Source organism: Erythrolamprus reginae, chromosome 2 (genome assembly GCF_031021105.1).
Source record: "Erythrolamprus reginae isolate rEryReg1 chromosome 2, rEryReg1.hap1, whole genome shotgun sequence".
Taxonomy (NCBI): Eukaryota; Metazoa; Chordata; class Lepidosauria; order Squamata; family Dipsadidae; genus Erythrolamprus; species Erythrolamprus reginae.
This window is the reverse complement of record NC_091951.1, coordinates 85,608,456-85,636,296: the sequence shown is the minus strand read 5'-3', so window position 1 is coordinate 85,636,296 and position 27,841 is coordinate 85,608,456. Positions and strand designations below refer to the sequence as shown.

The 27,841-nt window shown below is 39.7% G+C and overlaps 2 protein-coding genes across 9 annotated transcripts in view; one reads left to right on the top strand and one right to left on the bottom strand.

The window, feature by feature from the left end:
• CFAP92 (cilia and flagella associated protein 92 (putative)) overlaps positions 1-4,319 on the top strand; it is a 61,098-nt gene extending 56,779 nt beyond the window's left edge. For all 8 annotated transcript variants that reach the window (XM_070738553.1, XM_070738559.1, XM_070738555.1 and 5 more), the window contains 2 exons: positions 300-410; positions 2,565-4,319. In XM_070738553.1, the coding sequence (XP_070594654.1) occupies positions 300-394 (95 nt within the window). In that variant the 3' untranslated portion in view covers positions 395-410; positions 2,565-4,319. The remainder of the gene's footprint in view (positions 1-299; positions 411-2,564) is intronic.
• Positions 48-27,841, bottom strand: ACAD9 (acyl-CoA dehydrogenase family member 9). Its single transcript, XM_070738561.1, has 18 exons — positions 27,672-27,841; positions 19,686-19,779; positions 18,637-18,738; positions 17,978-18,084; positions 17,323-17,423; positions 15,860-15,938; positions 15,307-15,481; positions 14,322-14,395; positions 14,111-14,186; positions 12,888-12,958; positions 12,565-12,684; positions 11,717-11,845; positions 11,459-11,538; positions 10,525-10,645; positions 4,659-4,736; positions 3,228-3,356; positions 2,300-2,372; positions 48-313 (listed from the first exon to the last, which is right to left on the bottom strand). The coding sequence occupies exons 1-18, from the start codon at positions 27,795-27,797 to the stop codon at positions 213-215; spliced, it is 1,836 nt and encodes a 611-aa protein (XP_070594662.1). The 5' UTR covers positions 27,798-27,841; the 3' UTR covers positions 48-212.

Below are 27,841 nucleotides of genomic sequence, written 5' to 3'. Positions count from 1 at the left end.
TGGATGATAGCTAGATGATAGTTTATCACCAACTGGAAGCAGGCTTATGTAATTTATTACTTTATTATATTTTATAAAATTGAACTGTTAAATATGAATCCATATATGTTATTAGTCATGCATTTTGCCCCAGATCTAAGAATATACCCGAGTATCCAGTTGGAATACGTTCAGTTACTACGTTCTCTGGCTCCAGTAATATTTGTCAGCTTTCAGAAAGTCCTATTTAGGGGGTGCGAACAAATATAAGTTCTTTTTTCCAGCACCTCATTTGCCACTTTTTTAATGTTGTCATCCAGGTTTTCAGGAGCATCTAGAGATAATGGAAACAGAAGCAATTGATCCTTTAAAGACACATCTAAATGAGAAACAAGACAAGTTGCTGAGCAGCTAGCAACAAGTGCATACAGGTAATCCTCAACTTAAGACCACAAAATTTATGTTGTTAAAGTGAAAAGTTTGTTAAGCAAGTCTTGTCCCATTTTATGAATTTTCTTGCCACATTTGTTAAGAGAATTGCTGCAGTTGTTAAATTAGTAACCCGGTTGTTAAGTGAATCTGGCTTCCCCATTGACTTTGCCTGTCAGAAGGTTGCAGAAGGTGATCACATGACCCCTAGAGACTGCAACTGTCATAAATATGAGTCAGTTGTCAAGCATCCAGATGTAACTTATGTGACCACGGGGATGCTGCAACTGTCGTAAGTGTGAAAAATAGGCATAGGTTTTCAGTGCCCTTGTAGCTTCAAATGGTCACTAAGTGCATTGTTGTAAGTTGAGGACTACCTGCATTCTTCATTAAGGAAAAGAATGAAAAACCTGCTTTCCCCCATGTCCTTAAAATACATTAAAGGCATATTTTAGAAAGGGTGCCAGGTTTAGCAGGTTTACTATTCTGTTGACACCTCAGAGGGGTGACAATTATTTTATTGATTTATCTGATCAATTTAGATGAGTTGCATACGTGACTCTGGGAAGCTTGCAAGTTAAAAACACACAAACTCAAACAAAACCCAAACAAACAAAACCCAAACTGACTCCCAAATCCTAACAAAATGCTTTAAAAAAACATTGAAACATTAAGAACTGTTACAAAATGTAAACACAAAGATTTGTCACAGAGTTACTTCCCCATCAACAGTTGTAAATCCGAGCAGTTGCTAAACAAAGAATACCCATACAATCTTTTAGCAGGTTCCACATAACTTCTGCCAACTCCCCAGGCTAGATGATAAGGCCATATTTATGGGTCCATCCAGAAGGCCAAGGATAGAGCCAATCTGACTTCAGGGGAGAAAATGTTTCAGCGAGTGGGTGCTGCAGCAGAAAATACTTTCCTGCTGGGTCCCATTAGATAACCTGCTTAGCAGATTGGGCCCAATAATTTGCCCCTGCTGCTAGACTTGATGGGAGTAAATGCAATTGTGGAAAGGCTACCCTCACATAACCCAGCCCTATGCCTTTAGGGGTCATTTCAAACACCTTGAATTGAACCTGCAAACATTCTTGTAATCAGTGCGACACAGCCTGGAGACCAAAGGTGTTAACATGCTCTGATCTAGGTGCCCACACCACTGCTTTTTGCACAAGCTGCACTTTCTGGATGCTCTTCAAGGGCAGTCCCATATACAGGAGGTTTCAGTAATTCATGCAGGAGCTGACCATATAGAATAGAATATAGAACAGAATATAGAATATAGAATAGAATATTGGCAAAGTGTGACTGGACACACAAGGAATTTGTCTTGGTGCATATGCTCTCAGAGTACAAGATACATAAAAGCTACATTTGTCAAGAATCATAAGATACAACACTTAATGATTGTCACAGAGTACAAATAAGCAATCAAATCATATTAGGAACCAGTCAATATAAATTGTAAGGATACAAGCAACATTGTATCCAAGCAATTGTTAAGTAGAGCTTCCCAAAGAAGAATGGGATAAACTGGTACACGACCTGAAGTTGCCCATAAGGTCTCCTAGGTCTACTAGCTTCTCATTAAACAGGAGTTGCGAGTCCAGAAGGACCCCAGATTGTGTCCAGGGTCTATCTATGTGGGACAGTGCCACCCAAATAGAACCAAAGATAGTAAGTTCCCAAATCCTGATGATCCCAAAACCTAAAATCACATAGTTTTGTCAGAGCTTATCAGTACCTGGCCATCCTAGGCTCAGAAGCTGAGCAAAGTAAGATCTGGTTAGTAATTGGATTGAAGATTTTCAGAGGATATTGGATCAATATCAATAAGATTATAAAAAAACTCTACAAAGACACTGAAGTCAATTGTAACACTTACCTTTTTGTAATGATATTATTGTGTAATTATTCTCAAAACAAGCTTCAGTGCAGAATATATTTGCAAGCATCACCTAGAAGTCAGTTAAATTATTAGCAGTTTCAATTCTGTTCCCAAGTGTATATCAATAATTTTAATGTAATTATCAACTCCTGGGGACACAAAATCAGCTTATTGAACTCTAGGTACATCATATATCTGCTTAGCAAATAGAAACTAACTTATTTTCTCTCTCTCTTCCCCTCCCTCCCTCTCCACTTCACAGTGTTTGTTGCCTCACAGCTGACTGAAGTTTGAAAGATTAATAGCGTTTTTATATTATTTGCCTCTAAGATAATCAGAATTTAACAATAAATTCAAACCTCCTGAAGAAATTCTTTAATTTTTACACTTTGTTCAATTTTTGACTTTGTAATCTGACAATCAGTTTGAAACACTGATTTTGACATTTAAGACACATATTTCAGTATCTAAATTCTAGAGGAAGAAGAGAAGGATTATTTTGTTAATTCATTGTTAAAAGCCTGTTGTGGCTCATTTATCAGTGAAGGCAGGATTATCAAATATAAAATGGTAGGCAGTAGTCATTTCTGTTCATCTCAAACATCTTTGTGCAGACGTTGTATGTGGAGCCATTTAGTTTTTCTTATTCATAGCAAAATAATCATGGATGTGCCAAATTATTTCAAAATTATGCTAATGTTATGATGCACTGGATAAGTAAAGCAAGAATCTGATCTTTTTTACAAAACCATCTCATCACAGAAATGACAAAGTAATTTATTTTAAAAAAATTTAAAAAACGTCACAACTGGAAACATAAATTTCGTTCTCTGTTAAAAGTAAAAACAATCTGAATTTCCCCCTTCTGTCTGCTTTAGTGTACCATCATTCAAATTCATCACATTAAGATGTAAAACAAACTCACCTCGTGATCATGATTTTTCAAACCAATGCAGATAGATCGGCTAGACCTGGATATGACTGCAGTCATTGCATATAAATTAATGACAACATTTGCCACTTTTTTAAGAACCATCTGCTCATCCACAATAGTCTAGTATTAAAGAAAACAGTAATAATCACTAGCCATCATGAATTGTTATGCTTATATACAGCATAAAGCAATCATCATATTGCCATACTGATATGTGGTTAATGAAAAAACGTCTTGTAGGCAGTACAGTGGAACCCCGACATAAGAGCTGCTCTACTTAAGAGCAACTCGAGATAAGAGCTGGGAGGGGAGAGATATTTTTGTTCTACTTACAAGCCCAAATTCGAGATACAAGCGCCAAGGAGCTGTCTCCTGAAGCCAAACGCTAACTTCCGTGTTCGGCTTCAGGAGACAGCTGCGAAGCGGCGCGCGTGTTTTAAAAGGTTGCAGCCGGCCTGGGGGGCTCGGGGGGGTGCTTGCAGCTTTCTTTCTTGCTCTTTTTCTTTCTCTCTTTTACCTTCCCTTCTATTTCTTCTTTTCTTTCTCCTTCCCACCTTCTTCCCTCCCTCCCTCCCTTCACTCATTCCTCTCTTACTCTCCCCTTTCATAAGTTTCCTTGCTTCCTTCCTCTGTTCCTGTCCCTTCCCCCTTTCTTTCTTTCTTTCTTGCTTTCTTTCTTGCTCTTTTTCTTTCTCTCTTTTACCTTCCCTTCCTCTATTTCTTCTTTTCTTTCTCCTTCCCACCTTCTTCCCTCCCTCCCTCCCTTCACTCATTCCTCTCTTACTCTCCCCTTTCATAAGTTTCCTTGCTTCCTTCCTCTGTTCCTGTCCCTTCCCTCTTTCCTTCCTTCCTTCCTTCCCACCCTCCGTCCATTCATTCACCCATTCCTCTCTTGATCGCTTAAAGCCGGTCCCTGGTGCAAAAAGGGTTGGGGACCTCTGTCCTACAGGATTGGGTGGCAGAGAAGTTGAACATATGTAAATTTAAAAGTTTAAGAAAGTTTACAAGTTAAGTGAAAGAAACTTCATTATTCATTTATATGTACATGTACATTTCTTCATTAAAACATGTCTTTCTGCATAATTTAGACTAACTTTGTGAGTTTTTTGAGGGCTGGAACCAATTAAAATTATTTACATTAATTCCTATGGGGAAAAGTCGTTCGAGATAAGAGCTGCTCGACTTAAGAGCCCAGGTCCGGAACGAATTAAACTCGTATCTCGAGGTACCACTGTATTAATTTTGAAATTGACAGATTATGGAAAACAACCACTGACTTATGTATATCCTAAGGTAGTGTTTTAGAAGGAAGGAAATTTCAGATGTTTGCCTAGATTAGTAGGATGTAACAAGAAAAAAGTAAGGTAAATAGATTAACACCCACCCACCCCTGATCTTTTATTCTGGTCAAGTCATGTTTACCTTGCCAAACCTAGCTAGTAAATTTTCAACCATATTTCCAAACTCAAAGACATTTTGTTCCAGTTTCTCGACACTTTCCTGCAAAACAAAAAACAAAAAAAATCAGGACACTATGTTTTCAATATATACTCAACCCTGAGACATGGACATAAAGTACATTTTGGATACTATAGTCATGGCTGGATGACTTTTTGCAGTCTTGAGTTTAATGGTTCATATTATGCACACAATGTAGATGGCTATTCAAAATCAATATAGCAAGAAAATAATTTGAGGTTTTTTTATTGACTTGTTGGTTTTAATGCAAGCATGCTTTTTATTAAAAAGGGAGGGTAGGTGATCAGAATGAGAAACATGTTAAAAATGTTAAAGAAACCAAAGGAGAATTAATGCTTTGACTTGGTTTCTGCCATGACAGTATCTTTTAAGTTTCAAACTTTTTCTTTTTGATACCGTGTTATCCCGATAGTAAGACACCCCCGATTGTAAGACGTATCGGGGGTTTCAGGGGGGTCGGCTAATATAAGCCGTACCCCGAAAGTAAGACATATGTCTTACTTTCGGGGAAACACGGGGGTACAGTAGAACCTCGACATACGCCCCCCCCCCTCCGTCATCCCCCCCCGCCGCCGCCTGCAAGCGCTCTGCCAGGCGGCTCTTCCCCCTCCGCGCCTCCTTTATCTCTGGGTCTGCGGAGGGAGGGAGGGTTGCGGCCTTCCGAAGCGGCGGTGGGCGAAAGGGGGCGGGCGGGCAGCGGCGGAAGGTGAGAGGTGCCTCTTCGATATGCCGGAGAGCCGGAGAAGGGGGCGTCCGGACCCCCCCACCCCCAGGAGAAGCCAAGGGGGGGGGGGTCCTTTCAAGCGGCGCTGGGCGAAAGAGGGCGGGCGGCCAGCAGCAGAAGGCGAGAGGTGCCTCCTTCTCCGGCTCTCCGGCAGATCGAGCGCGCGAAGAGGCACCTCTCACCTTCCGCCGCTGCTGGCCACCCTCTTTCGCCCAGCGTCGCTTCGGAAGCCGCCGAACGTCATCAGGGGGGCGCTTGGCGACCACCTCTCCGCTCGCCAAGTGCCGCAGGGAAGTGCTGCTCGCCAAGCGCCCCCCTGACGGCGTTCGGCGGCTTCCGAAGCAACGCTGGGCGAAAGAGGGCGGCCAGCAGCGGCGGAAGGTGAGAGGTACCTCTTTGCGCGCTCGATCTGCCGGAGAGCCGGAGAAGGAGGCACCTCTTGCCTTCTGCTGCTGGCCGCCCTCTTTCACCCAGCGTCGCTTCGGAAGCAACATTTGGATCAGACGGAGGCGGCAGTGACGTATGGAGGGGGGGGGGCGGGGAACAAGCAGCGAAGCAGCCCGGCGAAGGCTTCTCCTGCCGAAAGGCACCCGCCAGAGACCGGTAAGCTTCGGAGACGCCGGGTGGGCGGACACGTGTCAAGGCCAACGTGTGCACCGGACGCGGCTGCCACGTCATGGCGGGGCCCGGACGGGGCGGGCAGGCCGGGATGCGGATGTGTCTCCGTGTGTTTGTGGGGGGGGGGGGAGGGTGCTTCGGGCTCTTTGTCCCCCCCGGTGGGTAAAAATGAAGACCCAGATTTTTCAAGAAGATTTTTTTAAATACTACTTTTTACCGGACACGGGTTCGGGTAGGTGGGTTGGCCGGGTGGGTCTTATTTTTTCCATTATAAGACATACCCCGAAAGTAAGACGTAGTGGGGCTTTTGGGGGTAAAAAGAAAGTAAGACACTGTCTTACTTTCGGGGAAACACGGTAGTTCTTTCTGTTATTAGCAACCCAGAAAATATATTTGCTTTCTTAAATGTAGGCAGAAGAACTCATGGAGGTCAATGAAAATGACTACTTGCTCAGCCAGTAACTTTTATCAGCTTTATACCTGCAGCCAGTTGAAATGCACAAATAATTGATCCTTATTTCATAAAAGGATTATTTAGCTTTTCTCAGTTGCGATCGGCTGGAGCATCCACATGTGAGTATTGACTTCCGTTGTAGGAGACCGAGTTGTAAGAATTTCCTGGTCAAGCCCCACTGCTTTGCTGGCTTCTTCAGTTTTTTATGACTCAGTTAAGCAAGGAGACGTGTTTCCAATCAGCTCCAGCTAATTGAGGTCAATATCTCACAGTGCTTGTATTTTATTTCTTTTTCCACCCCTATTTGGATTTTCTCTAAATTCAGTGAGAAGCAGGCAAAGATCTCAGCAAGGCAGCTTTTGCTGCAAATTACACCTCCAGCTGCCAGCGAGTCAGTGGTTTCATTCTAGCTCTTCGAACAGCCATTTCTACCTTTACTGTTTGATTTCTTGTTCTGGCTGGGCAGCTTTCCGAAGCTTGCCCCTCAAGGGGGTTCCATGTTGGAGCAGATTCCTGTGGTCTGGTGCCTGCTGCCAGTGGTGAGCTGGGTTTCTCCTGGTACTCCAGGACAGTGTTTTTCAACCAGTGTGCTGCGGCTAAAACTAAAACGTATCAGGAAAGACTTAATGAACTCAATCTGTACAGTCTGGAGGACAGAAGGAAAAGGGGGGACATGATCGAAACATTTAAATATATTAAAGGATTAAATAAGGTCCAGGAGGGAAGTGTTTTTAATAGGAAAGTGAACACAAGAACAAGGGGACACAATCTGAAGTTAGTTGGGGGAAAGATCAAAAGCAACATTAGAAAATATTATTTTACTGAAAGAGTAGTAGATCCTTGGAACAAACTTCCAGCAGATATGGTAGATAAATCCACAGTAACTGAATTTAAACATGCCTGGGATAAACATATATCCATCCTAAGATAAAATACAGAAAATAGTATAAGGGCAGACTAGATGGACCATGAGCTCTTTTTCTGCTGTCAGACTTCTATGTTTCTATGGTCAGGTGTACTGTGGGGAAATTAAACATGGGTCCCCAAACTACGGTCCGCGTGCCAGCCGCCTCCATCCGAACATAAACATTCCCCTCACAATCCCTCCAGCTATCAGCAACAGGAAGAGTGGAGGCACAGGGAATGCTCACTGACTAATCACCTTCTGGGATTCATCCCGACCACTAGCGAGGAAACAATAGCAGGCCTCCTATCATCCACACCCAGGAAGGTCCCGCGCACTTGTCATTGTCCCCATGGTCCCAATTTCAAATCCTTGTCAGGACTGGAGGGTAAATGTTTAACTATACGTATAATATGTACTGTGTTAGAGTGTCATTTTGGTTGGTGGTGTGCCCCAGGATTTTGTAAATGTAAAAAATGTGCCAGGGCTCAAAAAAGGTTGAAATCACTGCTCCAGGATGACTGCTGCCACCTGAAGAACTTTTTATCAGCTAGAGGAAGCAGCACTGAAGTCATGAGCGGCTGCAGAGCCATGCTTCGACGAGGGCTGTCCCTGTGGCCTGTTGTTTATGTTTGGCTCATTTATTGCAGCTGGCTGCCTTGTGGTACGACTGCCATTTGCATCTTTTAACCTTGAAGGTTGTTTTTCTAGTGGCAATCACATCTGCCAGGATATCTGAATTGGCTGCTCTATCAGTGCATGCAGCTCTTTGTATTTTTCACACTGACAGAGTTGCTCTGCAGTTAGACCCTTCCTTTCTCCTCAAGGTGAAGTATTGGTTCCATAGAGCTCAGGAAGTTATTCTGCCAAACTTCTGTCCCGACACGACTCATCCCTGGGAACACCATTGGCACACCTTGGATGTTCAGAGGGCCCTCCGTAGATACATCAAGCATACCAAGTCCTTTAGATGGACGGAGGCCTTGTTTGTTAGTTATCCATCTTCCTCCCTGGGTAGGAAGGTTACCACATGTACCATTGGTTGAGGGCCTGTATTGCTGCGGTCTACCAGTTGAGTGCTACTCCCCTACTGGGGCGTATTACTGTCCACTCTACCAGGATTACGGCTACTTCGGCTGCCTGGTCTACTCAGGCTTCTATTCTGGACATCTGTAGAGCAGCTACCTGGTCATCCTCCTCTTGTGCGTAAGTGTGTAAAATTGATGTTTATGCTTCTGCTGAGGCTTCCTTTGGCAGGAGGGTCCTCCAAGAGGTAGTTTCCACCCCGTCCACTTTGGACCAGAACATTCCCTATCCACAGGGGACTTTACATGGGCATGTCCCACATGCGAATGCTCCAGCCAATCACAACTGAGAATGACTGTTGGTTCTTACTTGACATGTTCCTTCTAGTTGTTTGGCTGGAGCATCCACTCCCTCCCGAGTTAGTTGGTTTGGTGGTCCTGTGTCCAGAGTGGCTGTCTTGGTTCATAGGTACTTTCCTACTCTGTTATCTTTGTCACAAAAACTGAGGAAGCCAGCTAAGCAAAGGAGCGTGACCAGGAAATGCTTACAACTCAGTCTCCTAGCAACAGAAGTCAATAGCCACATGTGGATGCTCCAGCCAAGCAACTAGAAGGAATGTATCAGGTAAGAACCAACATTCATTTTCACACATCAAGTTATATGTCTTCATTATTAAGCATAAATATGATACCGATACTGAGCAAGGAACATGACATATGACTGAAACATTATAAGGCAGTTTAGTAAATCAGTTCTACTGCAGTTTGGTTTTTATTTACATTAGCTGTTAAAGGATTTGGTAAATACAAATAATTACACAGATTTAACAATTTCTCAGTGAAATATTGAGTATCCAAACTTACACAATGTAAGCCCCAAATTAATTTTATCTTATTTGTATCACTTAAAATGTGAATAGCAGGGATAAAATATTAATCATTTGAAAAGGAATTGCACTGATAGCAAGAATTAAGCATACAGAAATTATCATGGAAAAAGTTCATTGAAATGTAGGACAAAATACACGAGCTAAGTCAATTCAGTAAATATAGCTAGACAAAGAGATACCTTCTTAAGGGAACTACATGAAAGATTTACAGATGTGTTTTATGTGTACAGTTCCAGGCTCTCTGGGCAAGTTTTCCAAGGTCTAGGAAAGCTACTGGCAGCCAATTTGGAGGATGTACTTAACTGAATCAATGAAATATCAAGTGTACTATGCAAACCCAGCAGTTGGCTATTTCTAGATTAAGATCTTGGCTGAACTAACCTCAAATTACTCACATTTAATGGTAACCAGGTTCAAGTAGCCAGGCTCAAAATTTCAAGAATAATCACAACGACTAATATGTTTCCTAGATTGGTTAATCTCCCCACACCCCAAAAACCACCACCAGAAGCTGCAAGGGATCATTTATATAAAAAAGCCCTTCATAGGAAAAAGAACTGTCCCCCCTTTAAGAAGGAACCACAGCAGCTAGACTGTGCAAAAGAGGTACAGTGTCACCAAGGATTAAATGGGTCAAAATGCATATTTTAAATCTTAGGAACTTTAAGATGTGTGGACTTCAATTTTAACAGCATTCCCCAGCTATCATGCAGCCAGATAAGTTTGTCTCTATTTTTTTCCTCCACATTCAACATATAACTTCATATAACTTCAGTACAACTTAATATGCCTATATCACTTTTCAAGCAGAATAAACTAGATCACATTCCAATTTTGCTTTTTATTGTTTCATCTGTATCCATCTTTCTTCACCCCACTTCCCTCTTTTTAGAAGGAGGAAGAAAGTAGGCAGTAGAGGCAGAAGAGCCAACTCTACTGCCTACTTTCTTCCTCCTATTATCATTCCCTTCAACTGTCTCCTTCTTTCTCCTACTCTTCCTCTACTCAGCCGGATAATTTTGGAAATCAAGATTCATACATCTTAAAATTGCCAGGGTTTGGAAAACACTGACCTAAACGATGTAAAACCAAACATATTTTGTATCCTAAATAATAATTGGAATAATTTGGTATTGCACTGAAAAGCCTGGAGGACTATCATATGTATATCATTTTTCAATATGGAACACTTACTTTGAGACTGGGATGAACTTCTCCCCCTTCTCCAATTATTCCTATGCTTGGAGGCTTGCTGCCAAACATCCTGCCCACAAATAGATCCCACATCACTTTTACGTTTCTTTTCTTGAATTCTCTGCAGAAGAATAATTGTATTAATTTAAGTGGTGTGTAATGTTGTGCATAATTGTCCTTTTTTTCCCCTTCACCATCTTGTTCAACATTTGTTCCCCGTTTTTTATTCCTCCAAATTGCTATAGCTTTAATTGTTGGGGCTGTGGGGAGATGGAAGGCAGGGAGGCACCCTTGTCAGCTCAAGAGCAGTAATGTGACAAAGGCTCTACTCTAGGGGAAAAAAATAAAAGACCCCTGTTTTTTGGGGCGGAGGGAGGGAGGGAGGTATTCAGTGGGAAGAGATAAAAATGCATCCTAAATTTCTACAAAACCTAAGGTAGCCCAAACGCAATGAATTAAAAGAAATCAAATTGACTTGGCTGCTATCAAGAACCAGTTGTCTCTGAGCTGTGCTTTGTATAAGCCTGGATTTACTTTAATCCAACCAACTACCTACCAAATTGATTCGGCTGCCCATCTTACATAGAGTACGTTATTCTGGGTGGCTTACAATAATTTAAGAAGAAACATAAGTAAAACTCCATGAAAAAAACAAGCAGAAATGAAGTAACACTATAATAATTAAAGTCATCTACAATAAATTTACAATATAAGCCACAGCTCTGCTGGCCGCTAGTAAGACTTACTTTAAAACTATCCTTCCAGAGTAATACAAATGGAGCATTATTAAAATGATGCATTAATGCAAGGGAAAAAAAAGCCTGAAACATCTTTTTCCTTTAGCGTTGTTCCTACTGATCAATTTTCAATCTACATCCAGTATTACGTGGTAATTCATTTACTATGATTATTTCTAAAAATAAAATTTACATACTTTATTTTATCAGTTAAGATTTTGCCTGCATATTGCATGCCGGTCAAAGCAATATACATCCTCAAAACTTCATTTGTTCCCTGAAACAGAAATAGAAATATCTAAGTTAATACATTTTAACTTGTATAAAGTGTTATTTCTGTCAACAGTTGGCAAATATACCTTTAAATCTTGTACAAAGATTGATAGTGCCTTACTGTTATAAGACTATGGAACATTTATTATGATGTATTTTTTTCTGAAGGCATTTATATTTACCTCAAAAATTGTAAGTATCCTACAATCTCGGAGATAGCGTTCATATGGATAGTCTTTTATGTAGCCAAGGCCTCCAAGAATCTGCAGTGCTTCACTCACACAAACCCAAGCACCTTCTGAACTGAACACCTGCCCATAATTGTAAGGAAAAAAAACATATTATATTAGTGCTTTTAAAACGTAGAAATATAAGCACTTAGTTTAAGTTACTATTAAATTTTGTCATGCTATTGGGATGAACATGTCAAACTGTATTTGGAATTATGAAAAACAGCATGGTTATTTTTTAATAAATGGGGATTTATTAATAACTGCTGAACTCTACTGAATATGAACATATGAGGTATTAATTTATAAGAACAATTTTGTCTCTCTGAAGTGTTCATAATAAAAATGCACTCATTTTAGACATGAACTAAGGGGTAGGCAAAGATGGCTCTTCTGTGACTGGTGGATTTCCAACTCCCAGAATTCCTGAGCCAATCATGGTAGCTTGGGAATTCTGGGAGTTGAAGTTCACATGTCATAGAAGAACCAACTTTACCTACCCCTGAACTAAGTAAACAGGATATGCTACTGAGTTATATGTGCCTATGGAATATATAGGCACATATAATATTATATGTGCCTATGGAATAGGCAGATGTACAAAGTCTTACAGATGAGCAGTCACATCAAACAATAACTGAATTAATATAAGGGCTATCATTTAAGCAGCCAAACAAAAATATTTAACTGGAATAGTAGGAAACAAATAAAGGGGAAAATATATCACAGATTTCTTGTATTTGAACATTAGGAGATATACGGTACTTCTAGCTTTACCCCAATGTCTCAATAAAGCTTACTTTAACAATGGCAGCTTCAACCGAGCAATCTGGTATTCCTGGCCTGTCCATCATTCCTGCAGTGAGATAGGCCATGCTTTCCATTACATAAGCTTTCAAAGCCATAAGGGCAAATTTCTCCTGAAAGATTCATTTAAAAATATCAATTAAAAATTCAATCAATCAATCAATCTTCTGCATAAATAAACTTGCAATAATTCAATTTATTTACAATATTACCAATAAAGTCATGTTTTAAACCAGTATTGTTACAATCTGATATTACTCAAAGAAGGTTACATTCCTCAGCATTTATGAAATAAATTAAACGATTTCTTATTCACCTGAATTAATCCAAATTCACTCAGCTTCTTATTGAACTGTTTTCTTGTACAAGCATACTCTGCAGTCATTTCTTGAAAAAGTGAGAAAAGGAGGCAATTGAATAAGCCTATGTATTAGGACTGAGTCTGAAAAGCAACATATTGTTTAAATGTATCAATAAAAAGAAATTTAGAATTAAAGTAATAAATAAAACTGACTGATGGACAATATTTACACTGAAATCCCAATTTAACTTTTGCATCAGTTTGTGACACCATCAGTGCAGTGTATTTGCATATTTATTTATTATTGTTCATTCATTCATTCATTCATTCATTCATTTTTCAATATACAAATCAATAAACTTTTTAACAGGACTGTGTCATAATATCATATGATTATTTACATTTATTTCTATACATCTTTATTTTTCTGTTTTTATATTTTCATGTTTATATTGAGATCATTGATAGTAGTTGTGTAATTTCACTGATGTGAAACATGATTACCATATTGTCTTAATGATTTCATGTAACGTTTATTTCAAACACAAAAAAGAGTGGTATGAACTTCAGGATATTTAAAGCAAAGCTCATTTTAAACATTTGTATTTATCTCAGTTCAAATAAAAAAAAGTTTTTCAATGGCTTGCACATGCTTTTCTACCAAACAATTGTATGAACGAAGTAAACAAAGAAGTCCACACATTATAATTTGTAATATAATGTGTGTTCCGCGACAAAAAGCCCTGTCTAATCATTTTAGGCAAATAATTTCCATAATATTGAATAAAAAGCAGGTAATTGTTCCAAGTCCACAAATGATAGGTATTTATGAGTCAATATAGCAAAACACAAACTTGTTTTCCCCACCAAACTTTGTGATTTTCATTAAAAATTATATGTACAAGCAGCATGTATCAGGACATTCTGAGAAATATTAGACAGTGTCTCCAAACCACAACTCCCTTAAAACATCACCTCAACACTCCTGCGTTTACCTACCCTACAAAAGTATCACAAATGTTCTTTCTAGCTAACACCTTTTTCAGTGTTGTAACTTGCTGCACTGATGAATAAAAATCTTGACTAAGATCAAAAATAAAAATCAGCATGCAATTCCTAAAGAAAATACTATGACAAAAAGAATAATAACCCAAACTAATATTTATAAGGATATGACAGTAATCTTTGCACAAAAGGTCCTAACGCAAGAACTTGGCAATCCTGAAGCTTAGCCTTACCAATCAGTTTCTTAAGCATTCCAGCAGAAGCGCTACCCATGCTAAATCTTCCACTGTTTAGAATATTCATTGCAACCTGAAATACAGATAGGAAAGGCAAATGCATATAGTTTTTCTCGTAGTTCCCTTTTATTCAAAACCAAGAGTCATTTAGCTGGAATTTTGGACACAATGTCACAATGAAACGTACAGCATTATCTCTGCACCTTACCTTAAACCCTCCTCCAACTTCTTCAATAACATTCTCTATAGGGATTTTTGTATTTTCAAAGTGAACTTCACAAGCTGCAAGATTAAAAACTATTCAATATTTTGTAATATCCTTGCACATATAAAAACTCACAATTAAATCAAAAGGCTTGAAGAAGATTTCAAGAGTGAGAGTGAGGCCCATGACTAATTATGGAGCTCACTATTCTAATTTCCAACTCCTCCCACTGCCCAATTTAGATATAGCTGTGGCTGTTGCTAGCGGGACTATGTGTTATATCTGAACATTCCAATTAGATGCAGGTCCTCAATGAGGTGAATACCAGATGTAAAAAGACGGAGATAATGAGAAGAGGTGTGTATGCAATTCTTTGACTCCAGATGCTGTATCCTCTGTTCAGGACTAATTTCTTCAGCAAAATGTGTTATTTAAAGAACTAGAATATAATATTTTGAATTATATTACATATTAAAGTGTGCTAAGAGCTGGTATGAAATTAGTTGTCCTAAACATTATTTATGTGGAATGAATGGTACAAAAGAGAGTCCATTTCCTATCATATGCTTATTCTCAATAGTAGGTATAATTGCACAAGTCGTAAATTGCATTGACTTTCTGAAACAGTGTTATTTTTACCAGGACAAAGATCACAAAAGGAGATAAAAATAAATTTGGCATATGAAATCCCACCATCTACCCCTAACTTCAGTTAATGAAGGTTATAGCTTACAGAAGAGGATAATTGGCAGTGGCGTATTACTTGTAAAACTATTCTAAATCCAGATAGGAAGTAAAAAATGGTGAATGAAATAATGCAGCTTTCCCCCCCAGAAAATATATGCATATAAATACCTTTTTGCTAATTAAAAAAACTCTGACCCAGACATTCTAGAAAAAGTTGTTGACAAAAAACATTGGAATTGCTTTTGGTTTAATAAACAATTTGCATTTGTAAATCCCACAATAATATGAATATAATTCTTACTATTAGATCCACGAATCCCCAGTTTATCCTCTGCTTTTCCATTAGTGATTCCACCAAAAGTTCTTTCTACAATAAAAGCAGTAATTTTGTCTTTGACTGCACCATCTTCACCAACAACCTCTGTTTTTGCAAACACCGTAAAGATATCTGCAATACCACCATTGGATATCCATATCTTCAATTGAAAGAAAAGAACATATTTTATATTCCACTCAGAAGAAACATGAGAATTACTACACTAAATATGTATGAACTGAATATGTATGTATCTTTAGTATTCATCCATAGAATTTTTGTGAAATAATCACCTAAGAGTGAATACAGATCTGACAAATTGGATTCAACACGGGGAAATTAATCCTTTTTAAACACTAAAAGGCTAGAAAGTTCACAGAAAAGAAAAACACCTTTGGATACACTTGCTTTTCTTATTAGGTTATTTTAGTGTCTGCGCACTTTTTGTAAAAAGGCTGATTTCATCCATCTAGCTTGCCCTTTAGAAACATAAATCCCATTGGTTAAATTGACATTGAGAAAGTAGCCTGTTCTGTACCTTTGAACCATTTAATAGGTAATGCTTTCCATCTTTACTCAAAGTGGCTCTGGTCTTAATGGATGCGGCGTCACTTCCACTGAAATATAGGTAAATCAGAAAAATAGGATTTGCTAGGTGAATTGAGTACTGAACTCAAAATCCTTTCCCTCCCCAGGGAAATCTAAATCTGAAAAGGCTAGGTATTATTATCCTTCCAAACATTTAAAATAATTCCTTAAAAATGGCTCTTAAATTGCTCCTTTGAGTAACAACAAATTGGAACCTAATGTCTACTTAAAGCAGGGCACACCCAATAGAAAGACAGGCAAACAAATCTGTACAGAAAGATGGTTCTCCACCTTGCCTGAAGCTTCCACCCACAGAAGAAGACTAGCCAGCTTTGCTCCCTGGAATGTGTGCCAGGACTTCAGAACCCACACGAGTGGGTTTCTCAGAATGGGACAGGGTGACCTGCGTTCATTGCAACCTCACTATAGCTTGCTCTGTGCAAGGGCTTGCAATTTGGACATGTAATATGCCTCTGTGGCTATCCTGGCCATTTGCAAAAAATGCAGCTTACATATTCTCCGGATCATCTATCAGCTACTTTTGGAGAAACTGACATGGAAAAGAAACCATTAGCGCCCCTTGAGTAGAAGCAGGGCGGCAACATTTCTCTCGTCTCCCTTCCAGCCTCTTGCTTTTATCATTCAAAACCAAGGAGCTTCCATTTTGCCTCACCCTCATGATTCCAGCAAAGCCTGTTTCCCAAACTTGTCTATTCTCTCTCTTCCTCCCCCCCCCCAAACTAAGTATATGTCAGTCTTCCCATTTAAAAGGCAATAATTGTGTGCATGCCCTCTGGCTCCTCTCTCAAAGGGTTGTCATATTGGAGCCATTCCAGTTAAGAAAAATGTAATTACATATGCAAACATGATTCATTCAGATTCAAAGAACAGATTAAAAACACAGCAAGAATTACTGGTTGTCCTCCACTTACAACAGTTTGTTTAGTTACAAGGGCACTGAAAAAAGTCACTTAGTTTGTTTTCCCTAAAATAAGACCCGGTCTTATTTTATTTTAGGCCCCCGAAATAAGCACTAGGACATATTTTTGGGCCGTGCCTTTATTTTTTTTTAGTGCCACTGCCGCGAGAGCTTCAGGCCCCCTGTGGTTTCACAACCCAACAGCCGTTTCATGGCAACAGAACCAGCAGCCATGTTAAGTAGGAGTCCATGTGGCCGCTGGCCCACTACTTCTAATAGCGGTGCAGCAACAGAGCAGGAGGCCAGCGATGCAGCCAGGCCATCCACACCCTGACAACTGCCCTGCCACAGTGTGTCATTTGGTCTTCTGTGGCACTAAGCCAGAAAAATTGGGCCGCCACCGCCACTTTTTCATTGGAAATCTTTGTCACGAGAGATCAATCTCATGTGTAGGTAAATTTAGTCTTTTAATGAGTTTATTACAAAAATGCTACCTTCCTGGTTCTGTGAGGCAAAATGCTGCAATGTGCTCTCCAGAGGCCAATTTAGGTAGATACTTTTTCTTCTGTTCCTCAGTGCCTGCAATCAGGAGCCCCTGCCAAAAGCAAACAAATAAACCACAGTCAGATAGGGAAGCATTTTTGAATTACAGGTATTGAGATCATAGAAACGAACTATTCCCAAGGGCCCTGTCATTCCAGGAAGTGATATTTCGAGTGTCATGGCTTCATGCATTGCAAGTTTTCCTAAACTAGCACAATACCTGTTTCCAGAAATTATGAAATGAAAGGGGCATTGATGTGATGAGCGATTTGTCAGATAATGAAAGCATGAAGAGCTAACATAAACTCTTCAGAAAACTGATTTTTAAAACTTCTTAAAAGTTCAATTTATTTATCTAAATTAAATTATGTCCATGCTGTTTTTGTGTTGGTCTAATATTTATTTATACAAATTACTCTCAATGTTTCTAAAACTGGAAGATAGATGGATATGGATTGCTACTATCCAATGACAGATGCAGAAGAAGAATGTGTGTGTGTGTGTGTTGTATGTAATGTATCTGTATATTATCTTTTATCTTCTCCAGATTTGAAACATTGACTCTTACGGTATTAGATAAACACAAATTAATAAATGAAAAATTACCTTTAACCCTATAGCCTGATGAGCTGCCAAAGTTACGGCAATGGATCCGTCTAGAGAAGTTATTTCTCCTAGACGGGCATACATTGTATTTGAAAGACCGAGGCCACCTGAAAAAGATGTGGTCAGACAAAAGAAATTGGTCTACAACAGAAAAATGAAATAAATTTGCTTTGTGATTTTAAAAAAATCTTTAAAATCAATTGAGATCTTTACAAAGGAAAGAAAAAAAGCATTGACCCTGTTATGAAATAGGACTACTGTATCCATCAATGGTTTGTAAGTCTAAGTGTTTGGGCAAGAGACAAAAAGATGTGGAACATCTTATGATGTACAGTATATGCTAATTTATGTAAAATTGTATTAAGTGGTTTTCTGAAAGAGTCATGTTCTGTAACTGTACGTCATAACCGTACGTTACTAGCCCCAAAATACTACAGAGAAACAGCACTACTACATCAGTTCAAACACAGATGGAACATTTAAATCTACAAGGAAACAAGAAGTTCAATTTCCTAGCCTTCGAGATAAATAATAAAAAATCCACACAGGAGGAAATAGAAATAAAATAAATATATATATATAAACATGTGTAAGTAAATGTGTAAATGATCAAAGTATTTCTTGCTCCAAAAGAGGGGGGGAAAACCGTTTTCACTCACCATATTCCTCTGGTATCTGCATGCCAAAAAGGCCCAAACTCTTCAGCCCATTAAGAGTTTCTTGTGGAATTTTAGCATCTTGATCAATTTTCTTAGAATCCACTAATGAACATGAGAAAACTGTAGTAACTGATCGATAATTGGATAACTCAACAATTTTAGCAAACAGTCACAACTGAAGCATTCTATTTTAGTGACTTAGTTATGAAGCTAGCAAAGGATTTATGACAGGCCTGGTCATTTTACAGCCTCCTTTGCAGATGGTGTCTCTGGATCACATGAGGTCAATCAGAAATTAGAAATCAAATGTTAAAAAGATGTAACGTATTCTTACCAGCAGCAGCTGATCAAAGCCATATAATTTGCTATTTTTAATAAAGTGATAACAGCATAGAGGAGAATTAAGCTCAGCTTATTGGTTCAGCCCTCCACAATAATCTCAGTTTTTTATATGGCTCTTTGGGAAAATTAATTGGCCACCCTGATTTATGTGAATATCTTTTCTTTTGTTTTAGCATTATTTCTCCAACTGTTCATAACCTTTCTGGTTTCCATATTTCAGCTAAATTTAGGAAAACATGAAGGAACTTTTCTTTTTTGGTAGAAATAAACCTCAATTTTTTTTAAAAAAAAAAAGTCCCAAAATGCTATCAGTAAACATCTGAAATATTTTTTAAAACATTCAGAGAATAAAGAAGGAAAAAAAGATAACTTTTTGAAAAAATGCAAATGCAGAATCTAGCACAGCATTAACAAAACCCCTTAGTATGATTCTTGCTATTCCTTCACTTTTTGCTAAAAAAAAAATACAGATAAGCAACCCTGGATATATCCTGTTTCCCCCCAAATAGGACATCCCCTGATAATAAGCCCAATCGGGCTTTTGAGTGCATGGCAATAAGGCCAAGCGCTTATTTCAGGGTTCAAAAAAATATAAGACAGGTCTTTTTGAGGAAACATGGGTATTATATTTTATTTTTATATTCACCATGATGAAAGCCTTTTTTAAAAAAAGATTTTTAAAAGTCCTGAGGAGGGTAAAAGTGTACCTTCTTCCTGGAAGAATTTTTCCACTGGTGCTACAAAGTCATTGATTTCTTGCAATTCTTCATTACTAATTTCAGGATAAGGAAAAACTTTATTCTGAAATGACAGATTTGAATGATTTTTTTTGGTAAAAATAAAGTTGTTTATGGTGTTCAAAGAAACGGGCAGGGCCATTTAGGTGTTTGAATTCAGTTTCCTGCAAGTCAGCTGATGGCACGGTCTTCTATGGCAAATTCTCCACAGCAGCCCTAAGCTTCTTTGGCCCCATGTGGGGTCTGATTTAAAGTATATAAGCTTAATAAAATCTTGACTGTACTCTGAATCCCTACCCTGGCAAAGCTATGAAGCAGAAGTCTATGTGTGTGGACATGCTGAAGAGAGGTTGGCTATGAAATGTCTTCTTTTGTGCCAGCTTTTGTGCAGAAAACCAATTTGTTGGAGAAGGCTTGGGCAAATGTGAATGGCTGGATTTGTGTAAGTGGGTGCCTGCTTTGAAACTGGTCAAGTGACAGATTGTTGGTGCGGAGGTTCTCTGTTCTGGTAAATCTTCACGTGGTCTATTTCTGAACATTAGTCTGTTACTCTCTTCAAAACACAATTGACATGAACAATCTGCCAGTCTAGCCCACTAGACAGTTTGATGGGAGAGGAAGGATGTGGACTAAAGTTCCCAGGAATACTGCAGACTACCAATCTAGCAACCTGGATAGAAATACAGTGTTCCCTCGATTTTCGTGGGTTCGAACTTTGCAAAAAGTCTATACCACGGTTTTTCAAAAATATTAATTAAAAAATACTTTGCGGTTCTCCCCCCCCCATACCACGGTTTTTCCCGCCCGATGATGTCATATGTCATCGCCAAACTTTCGTCCGCCTTTAATAAATATTTTTTAAATAAACTTTAATAAATAAACATGGTGAGTAATAATCTAAACGGTTGCTAAAGGAATGGGAAATTGCAATTTAGGGGTTTAAAGTGTTAAGGGAAGGCTTGTGACACTGTTCATAGCCAAAAATAGTATATTTACTTCCGCATCTCTACTTCGCGGAAATTCGACTTTCGCGGGTGGTCTCGCAGCGCATCTCCTGCGAAAATTGAGGGAGCACTGTATCAATATTACAAAAGACTAGTACACAGTTTTATTACAGTTTTACTATTCCGCTTGGGCTAGAAGGAGAAACTGGAAGAACTTTTGTTAATTTCACCTCTGTTCTCAAATAACCAAAACTAGATAAGTGTCAGACTTTGCAAGTGATTATAATGCCAAGACATATGCTATAAAGCTTAGGAAATGGCATTTTGTCTCTGTCATGTAAGTGAAACATACAGATGAACCCTGTACCTCTGAAAGATTTTGCTTACCATAACTATACAAATTATGAATACTTTGTGGGTAATAAGACAGAATCCCATACTATATGGGATGGAGTTTTTTTAATGGAGTTTAAATGCCTGCCCGAGTCCCCACAACCAGCACCAATTTCGGAAGATGGCATACAAGGAGGGGTTAAAACCACAGAAAATCTCACACCAAACTCAATTCTCCGCACATTGATGCTACTGTTGGTATGAAAAGTTTCTGAAAGTTTCAAAATAATTAACAAATGTATACATTCAATATTCTTTTCCCACTGAAGGTCATCCAATAGAGTGACCAAGACTGTTTTAGTGCCAAATCTAGCACAAAAGCCTTATTGAAACAAACCTTGAAAGCCACAAGCAAAAATGAATAGAAGCGATCTATTCTTTCCTTCAGAAGGTATCTTCCTTGATAGAGAAAATAATAAAAGAAACGGTAAAACAGGAGGTTGAAAACACCCCGGAATTTTATTTATTAGGAATTACCAATCAGACCTACAAGAAATAAATTTTATATTTAATTATACACATATTAACTACGGCTAGAATCACGTATGCGCAAAATTGGAAGGGGGAGGAAATCCCCAAAGAAGAAGAAGTTATAGCAAAATTATTAGATTGCGCGGAAATGGATATGATGACAAGACGTTTAAATGATCAAGAAGATATTAAGTTTTATGAAGCATGGAACAATGTTTATAAATGGATAGATAAGAAAAAATAAGATATACAATCTATTTTTAGTTAACTTGTTGTATTTGTTTTTACTTGGGTAATAATACTGTAATACTAACATTAGTTCAAATTTATTCTTTAATGACTAAGGTAGAATTAGTTTATATATAAGAATTAGTTTATATATAAGAAATATAGTAAGAATTTTGGTTTTATATATATTAGTAACAATGTGAAAAACCTTAACTCAAATTTAGCAAATTTTTTAAATATTCAATATACAGTGATCCCCCGGGTATTGCGACCCCGATCATTGCGAAATGGCTATATGGCGATTTTGCAACCCGGAAGTAAAAACACCATCTGCGCATGCGCACCCTTTTTTCTATGGGCACGCATGCGTAGATGGCGCCGGGCAGATCAGCTGCTGGGCGGCTTCCCTAGGTCTTCCCCCTCTTGCTGGCGGGAGGGCGAGCGGCGGGCATCAGCGAGGAGTTTCCCCACCGCCCATGCAAACTCCTCGCTGCCGCTCGCCCGCCCTTCACCCGCCCACGCCGTTCATTCTCGCCGCTTCCCAGCTGAGTCCTGAAGCGAATTGGCTTCAGGACTCAGCTGGGAAGCGCGAGCGAGCGGCGCCAGCGAACGGCTTGTCCGGCGCCTGCCCGCCCGCGCGCGCGCCCTTCACCCGCCCACGCCGTTCATTCTCGCCGCTTCCCAGCTGAGTCCTGAAGCGAATTGGCTTCAGGACTCAGCTGGGAAGCGCGAGCGAGCGGCGCCAGCGAACGGCTTGTCCGCCGCCTGCCCTTCGCCCGCCCTTCGCCCGCCCACGCCGTTCATTCTCGCCGTTTCCCAGCTGAGTCCTGAAGCGAATTGGCTTCAGGACTCAGCTGGGAAGCGGCGCGAGCGAACGGCGTGGGCGGGCGAAGGGTGGGCGAGCGGCAGCGAGGAGTTTGCGTGGGCGGTGGGGAAACCCCAGCGCCGCTTCCCAGCTGAGTCCCCTTCCCAGGAACCCCAATCTTCGGCTCCTCGCTAGCGCTGCGGAAGTAAAAACACCATCTGCGTATGCGCAGATGGTGTTTTTACTTCCGCAGCGCTACTTCGCGAAAAACCGATCATTGCGGGGGTCCTGGAACGGAACCCTCGCAATGATCGGGGGATCACTGTATATCTAATTATGCATTCTTTTTCTGTATTTGAATTTATACTTTCAAGATAAGCGGGGAAAATGTATCCCCATTTTGTGTTTAATGTTTGTATGTGTGTCTGTCTATTTTAAGAAAATCAATAAAAAATTAATTTAAAAAAAACAAAAACAAAACAGAAGGTATCTTCCTCAGTTATCACTACTAAGATCCGAATGCAGCGATGATTCTTATTGTTGTCTGATGTTTCTAAAATCTTTTTGAAAGGCTACATAATTGCTCAGACCAAGTTGGCCGCTCCTTTCTTACTAATATGATATTAAAAAGAAAGACTGAGCAATACTGTATTTAAAAGTACAGTACATTGTAGATTTTTGCCTGAAGAAGTGATTTTGTATGGGCTCAGAAATTAAGTACAGTCAGCCTTGCTTAGAATCTAAATAGAAGATTACAGGGGAACACCAGGATTGAATACTGTATTACGCTGGGAAGGCAAAAAATTGAAGGAAACAATGGCAAACATATTGTACCTCTGCAAGAAAATATGCTTAGAGTTTACCATGTTCATTGAACTAATGTTTAGAGTTTGGTATAGAAATATATTTCCAGAAATATGTAATTGCTTTTTAAAATAATGATTCAAGCACCATATATATAAAGTTCTTCAAAAATTGAGAGCACCAATTTTTTAAAAATAGTTTGATACTACATTAATATATTGACCCTTAATTTCCCCCCAGGAACGCAATTCTCTATAGTAGTAATATCTAACGCATAAGAAAGTTACCAACAAAACATACAAAATTACAAGCCAACTAACTCTTCAAAAAGTCCTAAGCAAAAGACCTAGCAGCCTCAGAAGAAAAAAACAGGAGTCATTTACACATATGGTGTAATGACTGCAACAGCCACTACAAAGAACAAAAACAAGCAGAAGGCTGGCAGAAAGCACCCATGAACACTAACTAGCAGTCAGAAGACATGACAAAAACTTTTTAAATTGAACTACGTATGAACTGACTTAACCATAGTTTCAATTGGAAAACTGTGACCATCCTAGACTAATCCAAGTCTAAATATGATAGCGAATTTTTGAAGCCTAGCACTCTGACAAAATTAACCATCAATAGACACACAACTATATACTATGCAGATGAGACAATCAGTAAGCTAAAAAGGGATCAAAAAGACCCCAGAACACATCAGCACCAGCAATCAGCACCAGATGAGCATAGATTCATGATTAACATCAGACCAACAATCAAGTAAACAATATCCCAATCAAGGAACTATCAAACAGTAAATAGCCCAGCCAAAGAACCTCTAAGACACCCACCAATACCGACAGTGCAAGCCACTAGATTAGAACATAAATTGAGAAAAAATTCACTCCCTACTAGCACTGATGATGTTACCTAGTTTGGGTGATGAAATAAATGTTTGCAAGAAACAATCAAGTTCAGAGAGCACCAAAGTCCCATCATATGAAAGTTAACCTGTGTGCTTCAGATTTATTTATCCCATGCATAGAAAGTAGGACAATTAAAATTTTTAAAGATTCATTGAAAGTGTACAATAAATCCCCCTATATTTCCCCTCCCCCCCGCCGCTTTTGTTGGAAACTAACTAAGTAAGTTTTTAAACACAATAAAGCAACTAACATTCCCTAAAATCTGAAGTCACACATTGTGTAATATTTTTATGGGACTGTCTCTTGCCACGTACCTCCCAGAGACCAATTAAAGCACACAGAGTTGGCCGCCTCCAGGTCCCGTCAGCTAAGCAATGCAGATTGGCGGGAACGCGGACGAGGGCCTTCTCTGTTGCCGCCCCGACTCTATGGAATCAACTCCCCACCCTGATATCTGTACTGCCTCCACCCTGCTGGAGGCAGTAGGACATCATGGCCTTTTCCTGGCCTTTTCGTAAGGCCACGAAGACCTGGCTATGCCAACAGGCCTGGTGGCCCTGAATCAATAACTAGCTTGACCATGTGCATGAATGTTTGCATGTTGTTGCATGTTGTTGAGTTGTTATACTACAAGTTTTAATTAGGGTTTTAGTACTTAGATTGTTTTCTTTCTTGACTTCTTTTTATTGCTGTTGTAATTTTATATTGTTGTAAGCCGCCCTCAGTCCTTCGGGATTGGGCGTCATAGAAGTCAAATTCAATCAATCAATCAATCAACCAACCAATCAATCAATCAATCAAATATAGGCTACTTCTATTCTCTGTCAATTGCCTCTTCATTATAAGTAGTCCCCAACCTTTCTGGCTTGGTGGACTGGCAGGGGAAGAAGATGGTTCCATCTGCACATGCATAGTTTCATTTACGCAAGGAATGGCTATGTGCACCTGCGGCTCGTATAGATTCACTAGCGTGTTCACCAGCCACTTGCACAAGTGGGAGCTGCCTATATGCATGGTCACCATCTAATTCTGAACGGGCCGCAGCCCGAGGTTTGGGGACCCCTGGTATACATGTTTAAAAATTAAAACCAATATTGACATTTCTACAGAAATCTTCAGAATGCATTTTTATTGTATAACATTGTTGTGAATCTTTGCATAAAGTTTATTTGTTCATTCATTTCAATAGTTATAGGTAACCTTCAATGAATTATTACTTGTTCAGTGACCGTTTAAAGTTACAAAGGCACTGGATTACTGGTACTTATGACTGGTCCTCAGAGTTCTGGCTGTCCAAGAACTTCAGCAGTTACACAATCGCAATTCAGAAACTTGGCAAACTGCTTCTATTTACAATGGTTACAGAACCCTGCAGTCACATAATCATCATTTGCAGCTTCCCACAAGAAAAATTAATGAAGCTGGCAGGGAATGTTGCAAGTTGTTCTAACCGGTTGCTCCTATTCCCATTGCTTTTTTTCTCCCAAGGAGTCTGGTTGCACAGTATGGAATGCCACAGATGCAACTACCTATAGCATTACCACTTGTACTCCATAGCAAATGCCCATTAATGTGGTGCCAAAGCAGGCATCTGTAGGCCGTCCTGCATCCTATAGTAGCCATTCCTATACTAGCTGCTATCTTAGCCTTCCATACCAGAACTTACTTGCCAATGGCTTGTGAGTCACCTGGGAGTTGCAACTTACTGCCAGATCCTCATTGACTTTATGACTTTACTTGTTGGAGTTAGCAGTAAGTTGTGAGAACATCCATGCTTAATAACCATGATCCTCATTTAATAATGGCAAAAGGGACTGTTGTGATTACCATTGTCAAGTGATGTGGCCACTTGACATTATGCTTTTTGACTATCAGCAATGGAAATTCCTATCCCAACTACCTTTGTTAAAGAAAGACTTCCTGTGTTTATCTATTTATTTATTTATTTTTATTTATTATTGAACCATTACTGGTTAACAAATTGACTTGGAAAAGCTGAACATTGCTACCCTCTAGTCTGCCATCTGAGTGCTCTAATAAAAATCACCACGAAATTATATGCGTGGATCCCTCCCTTCCCACACGTAGCTTCAGTTTATTCATTTCAAGTTTCTGCCATCTCCAACATCTACATGTAGTCAGCCTATGGCCACAATTGAGCCCAAAATTGATGTTGCTAAGTAAGAAATTTATGAAGTGAGTTTTTGCAACCTTTCTTGCCACAATAAATCACTGCCGTTGTTAAATTAGTAACATGGTTGTTAAGTAAATTTGATTTCCTCATTTACTTTGTCAGAAGGTTGCAAAAGCTGATCACAAGACCCCAGGACATGGCAACCATCATAAGTGGGAGACAGCCAGTGAAGGGCTACCAAAATTTTTACTGCCACACTGTGGGCGTGGCTTATGCAGGACGCCCTGCATTTTCTTTCAACATCGTTCAGTGCAAATTGGGTGTTCTGGGGTGGAGCTCCATTTTCGCTACCCCACTGCGTTCCCCCCCTGGAGACAGCTGTCAAGCATCTGAATGTAAATCAGATAGGGATGCTGCAACCAGTGTGAAAAATAAGTTACTTTTTTGTCAGTGCTGTTAACTTTGAACGGTCAGTAACAGAACTGTTGTAAATCAAGGACTACCTGTACATAGGCTGCAGCCTACAAAATTACAGCTGTTTGAGGTCTCGATTTGAGACAAAACACCAGAGAGAAGGAAAAGCTGTTGTTGTTTTATTTGTTTGTTTGTTTGTTTGTTTTGTCCAATACACAATAATACACAATAATAATAGAGGATATATACGAGTAGAATGTATCAAAGAGAGTATAGAAGAGAAATATAGGAGTACAATATAACTAGAGAGAATAGCAGAAAATATAAGAGATAGAAGAGATATAATGGATAGAAGAGATAGTAGAGAAGATATATGAGATATAGGAGAGACTATAGGACAGGGGAGGGTAGGCACTCTGGTGCACTTATGTACGCCCCTTACTGACCTCTTAAGAACCTGGTGAGGTCAACCGTAGATTGTCTAACTCTTAACTCTTCTAACTCTTAACTTGAGAATCCCAAAGGTGATTTTGTAAGAGGCAATTAGATTTTTCTTTAAAGTTGGTTCTCTCCTCAGCCAAGAAGCTCCTGCACCTTTTGGATGAGAACCGAAACGCCTTCCAAGAAAAACCAGAAAGTCCAGTTGCCGCTTGAAAAAGCACCTTTGGGACAACCATGACCTGGATGACAGAGAATCTCCAGAGACTTGAGAAACGCCACCCGCAGTTAAAAAGCAGGTCCCTGCTTCGCCGCCAAGGGATTCCTGAGATGCTGCAAACTGGGCTCTTCCCTCAAGTCCCAAGCTAGGATCTACCCAGCCCAAGGAAACCGCGAAGCTTTCTGCGGCCTCACCTCTTGGAAGTTCCCCAAGAAAAGCTCTTTAACAAAAGCCGGCCGAGGGCAGCCGGTGCGGAACAGCCTGGCCCCGGGTGGGAGCGCCGTCCGCGCCGCTCGCAATAGAACAGCGAACCCACTCATGTCTCTCGTTCTCGTCGCACCGAAGGCAAGGAGACGGCCGGGCG

Bases quoted from the DNA above. Each gene is read 5' to 3' on its own strand.
- ACAD9 (XM_070738561.1), bottom strand. From the start codon at position 27,797: ATGAGTGGGTTCGCTGTTCTATTGCGAGCGGCGCGGACGGCGCTCCCA. The intron at 18,085-18,636 runs GTGAGTGAAAAC...CATCTTTTTCAG, and splicing joins GCAGATACCAGAGGAATATG to GTGGCCTCGGTCTTTCAAAT. The intron at 15,482-15,859 runs GTACAGAACAGG...TTTCAATTGAAG, and splicing joins ACCTATTAAATGGTTCAAAG to ATATGGATATCCAATGGTGG.